At 37.6% G+C, this 6,000-nt stretch overlaps 1 protein-coding gene across 1 annotated transcript in view; it reads right to left on the reverse strand.

Annotated features, from left to right (window-relative positions):
- Positions 1 to 3,992, reverse strand: part of LOC128653927 (neuferricin) — a 47,224-nt gene extending 43,232 nt beyond the window's left edge. Inside the window, exons 1-3 of the mRNA XM_053707502.1 lie at positions 3,638 to 3,992; positions 2,615 to 2,755; positions 1,212 to 1,395 (exon numbers count right to left, since the gene is read on the reverse strand). Of these exons, the coding sequence (XP_053563477.1) occupies positions 1,212 to 1,395; positions 2,615 to 2,755; positions 3,638 to 3,911 (599 nt within the window). The 5' untranslated portion in view covers positions 3,912 to 3,992. The remainder of the gene's footprint in view (positions 1 to 1,211; positions 1,396 to 2,614; positions 2,756 to 3,637) is intronic.
- Positions 3,993 to 6,000: the final 2,008 nt, after the last annotated feature.

Genomic DNA, 6,000 nt, shown 5'->3' on the forward strand with positions numbered 1-6,000 from the left:
GGTGTTTAAAGGGATGGTAAACTCAGTTCTGTCATCTGTCAATAATAAATAGTTTGCAGCACAATAAATTTGCATATGTTTTTTCTCTTAATGAAGTGTATGTGAAATGTAATGTAAATTAATCAATTACTTTTATATGCATCGCGTTCCCCCACCGGCCCCCCTCGCTAGAAGAAATCTATTGCTCTGTCGCGTCCAATCAAAATACGTGTCTACGGGCTTGTTTACATTTGTCATTATGCGAGGCAACTAGCGTCTTGGTTAAAAATGTGCAAAATTAATTCATTACGTTCAGCGAATCAAGAACAAGCAGTTATTTAGACACTTGCATCTTTCCCAAACAACTTTGAACGTACACACTAAAGCAAAACATGAAACATTGAAATGTAATGTTTCAGGTTCCATTGATATCCCCAATTAACCCATCATTTTTGGCCACATACAGTAGCAAATTGAATATAAGCCTGAGTTTGACATTGAAACCAATCTTGAAGGGCCGTTACTTTCTTTCCAATATATTCCCCTAATTTATCAGTATCATAGTTTTGTTATTTTACATAAGGTATTTTTTTTTTTTTTAAAGAGGTCTGATTTATTAAGAAACATATAGAAACCAGATAATTTACATAATTTGAGTAAAATTCTTGCAAGTGGATTATTAAAGCTGAATTTCCACAGCAGCGGAAGTTCTAGGGCAAAGCAAGGAGTGGAAAAGCACCCCCAATTTTCTATTTTGCACCCCCCCCCCCCATTGGGCAGAGGAGGAAGGTAAAAAAAAAGTCAAATTACTAATAATAGCCTGGGAGAAACCCCCAAGGGTGAAACATATGTAGGTGTTCTTATTAGAAGGATCTCTGTTTGGCAAAAACTTTTATTTCTGGATACTCTTTGTAAATACAGCTCCAGAGAACGGGTGTGTTTAGAATACTGCAACATCAGCAGTAGATTTAGCTGCAGTTTAGTGAGTTAAAGTCACCCTATGACAGCTGGCAACCATACCCAGAACACCTGCAAGAAGACCTTGTAACTACACCTCCATCCACTCTGTCCCTAACCTGGAACAACTGCAACTAAACCCAGAAGTGTTTGCCCCCCTAAGAAGGTTTCTGGAACTGCGTAATTGCTTTAGTTAAAACTATATTCAGCTAAAATAGAAATTCTGAGGTAATGTCTGACATGCAATTCATTGCCTTGAGGACTGCGTTACATACCTGTTTCTAGAACACCAAACTTTGCTAATTCCTGAGCTCCATTCGGAGTTACATGGTGGAAATTGTTTATTTTCTTCCTGTCTCTGGTCTTTCAACTTTAAGCCAACATCAATAACTGCTAGGGCATCTTCTAGAGCTTTTGTTGGATTTCCATCTTCATCATAAAATCTACCTATGAGTTTACCTTAAAAAAAAGGAATAAAACTTGTTACCAGAATTATATACAGTATTTTACATAAGTCCACAGTCTGTCATATACTTACTACTTTCAATACATAATACAATATGTTAATTATGTAGTTATGCACTTTAATGGAAACAATGTAAAAAACATTTTTCAAAGTCCACATTCCTGCATTAATATGACATAAATATGATAGTCAACTACAAATAAATAAGACAAATAACACAAAAAATGTACTTTAAGGGACTTTTGGGAAATTTACCAGCTAATGGTATGTTCCTCAGCAGCAATCACTTAATATAAGCATTCCTGTCCACTGATGTTCTAGGGCATTGTTTCTCAACTGAGCTCCTCAAGTAACCCCACGAGGCACTGGTTCAGCTATAATGAAAACCTGGCCTGTTGGGGGTACTTGAGGACCGTGGTTCTAGGGCTCTGTTTCACAGACTTCTCTTTGGACTCGTGTCCCAACTGAGTCATTGCAATGACTCTGACTTGACCATTTCAAAACATGAAATAAATTACATCATTTGGTGCTAGATTTATGTATTTATTTTTGATAGCTACCCTAACTGAATGTCCCACGGTCAAACTACAGTTAATGGACAGACACCCTGATATTTTACTGAAAAATTAGTTGGTACAATACAGAATTCATTGGTTCCCTAAAGACTAAAAAGCGGCCCAGGCCCTGAGGCACCAAATCATGACTGCATTATTTTCACCAAACTAATGCTTATGATTTATATATAAAAAAAAACGTTTTACTTTTGTCTCTTTTGGCTACAATGTTATTTTAATATTCATTGTGCAAGTTCTTTTACTTACAACAGGATAAATGAAAGCGTAAACTGCAAACAAAAAGACAGCACACACATATCTTACTGCTCGCCAGGTAATAGAGGATAAGTCTTATCTATTTATATGTTGTTAAACTTTTGAACTTTGTGCATTGCACACCGGTTGCCAGGTAAAATAATATAAATATACCAAATTAACTTTGATCTGTTGATTACAGTCGCAGAACAGTAGATGCCATAATTTAGGCACTGGTGTATTTGTCCGTCATGGGCTACATTTATTGCCAAAACATTTTTTTCCAATATATAGTTTATTCTTTATAATGCTTGTTTTCATTGCTCTATTTTAATTAACTAGATTTTGTGTCTAAATTTTTTTTTTATTTTTTTAAAAACACAAAAAAACACAAGGGACACACCAACTGTAATATAATTATTTTGGTAAAAGGTAAGCCAGTTGTTCAAGTGCAGCATCTCAAGAGGGGACAGTTCCGACACATCTTCCACAAGGCCTTTCTCACTAAAGTCGCCAGTCACGTAGGCTCGAGAAGCATCTTTTCCTGTAAAAGAAAACTGCCATTATTGTAAAAGTAGGCAAGTAGTAGTTTCTGTACTGGGATATTAAAACCTTACAGGGACAGTCAAGTCAAAATTAAACTTTCATGATTCAGATAGGCCATGCAATTTTAAACAACTTTCCAAATTACTTTTATCATCAACTTTGCTTTGCTCTCTTGGTATTATTTGTAGAAAGCTAAACCTATGTAGGCTTATTTGCAAATTTCGAAGCCGTTGAACTGCCTCTTATCTCAGTGCATTTTTACTGTTTTTCACAGTTAGACACTGTTAGTTTATGTATGTCATATAGATAACATTGTGCTCACTCCTAAGGAGTTTTATTTAAGTTATCTTGGTATTCTTAGTTGAAAGCTAAACCTAGGTAGGCTCATATGCTAATCTCTTAACAATTAAAGGCCACCTCTTATCTGAATGCATTTTGTCAGTTTTTCATCACTAGAGGGCATTAGTTCATGTGTGTCATATAGATAACATTGTGCTCACGCAGGTAAAGTTACCTAGGAGTCAGACTCAGCACTGATTGGCTAAAATGCAAGTCTGTCAAAAGCACTGAAATAAGGAGGCAGTCTGCAAAAGCTTAGATACAAAGTAATCACACAGGTAAAAAGTATATTACTATAACAATGTTGGTTATGCATAACTGGGGAATGGGTAATAAAGGGATTATTTATCTTTTTAAACAATTCTGGAGTAGACTGTCCCTTTAAGCACTTAGCTAACGGAATATAGAAAAATCACATTTATTTAGTTATTTTACACACAGTATTATACCAGTCATATTGATTCCCAGTTATAAAACTATGAATTCCAACCCCATTTTGCTCGTCCTTCCATTCTAAAACAGCACGACCTAGTACTAATACCTGCAAAGAAGCTGTAAGAGCCCCCGGGCCCATAGTGTTTGTGTCCCTTCTGCACATCAAACACTTCACCCAGAATAGCCAGATACGTGCCGGGGCTGCCCTGTCCTCCGTGGTGCAGTGACAGCTCCTCCTTGCTCAGAAGCCTGCGGTCGGCATCTGTGCACTGATCCGGGAAGAGGAAGCTGAGCCCGGGGAGGGAGGTAAAGCTTTTGAAATCCTGGCGAAACAGCAATACAGCTGCCAAGCAAAGGGCAGCTGCCAAATATCCGTGCATAGGGGCAGAGCTTTCAACATGAGCTTGTGGGACATATGATTTTAGCTCTCACGCTGCTGGTTCCGGGAGCAGCAAAGGGCGGAGACGTTGAGTCTGTACCAATAATATGGAAATGACACACAGATCATTTGCACTTTCAGGAAGCTGAAGACCATCTGTATGTTGTGGGTTGGTTTTGAGATTTATGGTGTTAACATATTTTACGTTAGTTTGTCGCGTGGTAATAAACCAATAATCGAATTAATCACTTTTTGGCGTTCAGTGTGAATTTGTGAAACAGGGTATCTGTTCAAGATAACCCATGAATTTCTCTCACTGAGGTATTGTATAATGACTCTGAAAAGACTATCACATTATTTATCTAAAGTTCTTGTTGATTTAGTGCATTCAGTTAAAAATAACATTGATAAGCTTTTCTAAAGCATTAGAAGAAAACATTATAGAATATATACCTATGCAAAAAGAGGTTAAACTACTCTGTGTATCTACAAATAGGTGCTCAGGAAAACTTAAAAGGATAGGAAAGTCAAAATTAAACTTGCATGATTCAGATAGAGCATGTCATTTTAAGACACTTTTAAATTCACTTCTATTTTCAAATGTGCTTCGTTCTCTTAGTATCCCATGTTAAAAAAAAGTAATACACATATCATACACTAGTGGGAGCTGCTGCTAATTAGTTCCACTGCCTGCACACATTTGTCTCTTGTGATTGGCTAAATAGATATTTTCAGCTTCCTGTCAGTAGTGCAATGCTGTCCCTTCAGCAATGGATAACAATAAAGAAAAATTGATAATAGAATTAAATTAGAAAGTTGTTTAAAATTGTATGTTCTATCTGAATCATAAAAGAAAATGTTGGGGTTTACTATCCCTTTAATTGGCACCAGCATGTTATAAAAAATAAATAAAAACATATGCCAAGAAGATGATTTTAGTTATTGGGATGTCCAGTTTAGATGATCTGAAACAATAAAATTAATAGTAGGGGATGCTTCGGGGCGGCGGCCATGATGGTCGCTTACTTCAGGGGCTGAAGAGTTGGACTGATATATCCATAGCTTATTGCCCGACTACGGCACCATCCAGGATCGAGAGTGTAATACATTTAAACTATAGACCCCACTGAACAATTTGACCTAAATAGTGCAGCCACCTTCAACCTTGTACTGGAACGGTGTGGTACACAGTGGCAGCCTAGAATAAGGCCTGACCGTCATCTAAACACCCCCCTTGTGATCCGGTTATAACAGCTTGCTAAGCTGTCTTCTTAAAAACGTTCTACTATGGCACTCAACATTCGATCATTCAAAGCTACAATATGCTCTTTACTAGAGGAGCATTACCAGAAACTGGCTTATCTGATCTCCAGTGGATTCAGCATTCGACCCCAGCCTGATATGCTGGAAGATGAGGACAGACCCCTAGTAGCACCTCCGGATGCCTTAACGAGAGCTGAGATATCCTCACTGTCCTCCCATACCGTTGCTGGCTTACCTGATACTCTGGCTATATCTGCGACACGACTACTGCCAATGATACCGTGGCCTAAGGGTGGCCTGACACCTCAGGTGACCAGATGCAGGAGAAAGCGGCCAAAACAGTCTAACCCACTGTCCTGAGTTTTTTTTATAATGATGAAGTTCCTTCTGATAAACTAAGAGATTCCTGTGGATACCGATTCCCATCTACCTGATAACATTACTTGATAACATTGATTTACCTAGCTACTAAGTTCAAACACGGGCATGTTGCCCTTAAAAACCTTAAATACTGTGTAATTCCTAATCTAAATGGGTTGGGTATGGTCAGAATCTAAACCAAGGCCTAGTTAGTATACTAGGCAGCATTGATATCTGCTTACACCTACTACATGGATACTAAGGAGAACTTTAATATTCAGTCGACAATTATATTATGGTGTCTAGCTGAAAACTGAGCCCCCTTAATAGTTTATTTTTTAGGCACAATCTTGTCGTAACTGAAAGTAGCAGTTAATCTGTTCCTATTTAGTTTAACATACCTTCATATTGTATACAGGACAGTAGTATTACAAAGTATAATTCTCATGTTACTGCCAAGTCTTTAT

The sequence above is a fragment of the Bombina bombina genome, chromosome 3, assembly GCF_027579735.1.
Source record: "Bombina bombina isolate aBomBom1 chromosome 3, aBomBom1.pri, whole genome shotgun sequence".
NCBI classification, from domain to species: Eukaryota; Metazoa; Chordata; class Amphibia; order Anura; family Bombinatoridae; genus Bombina; species Bombina bombina.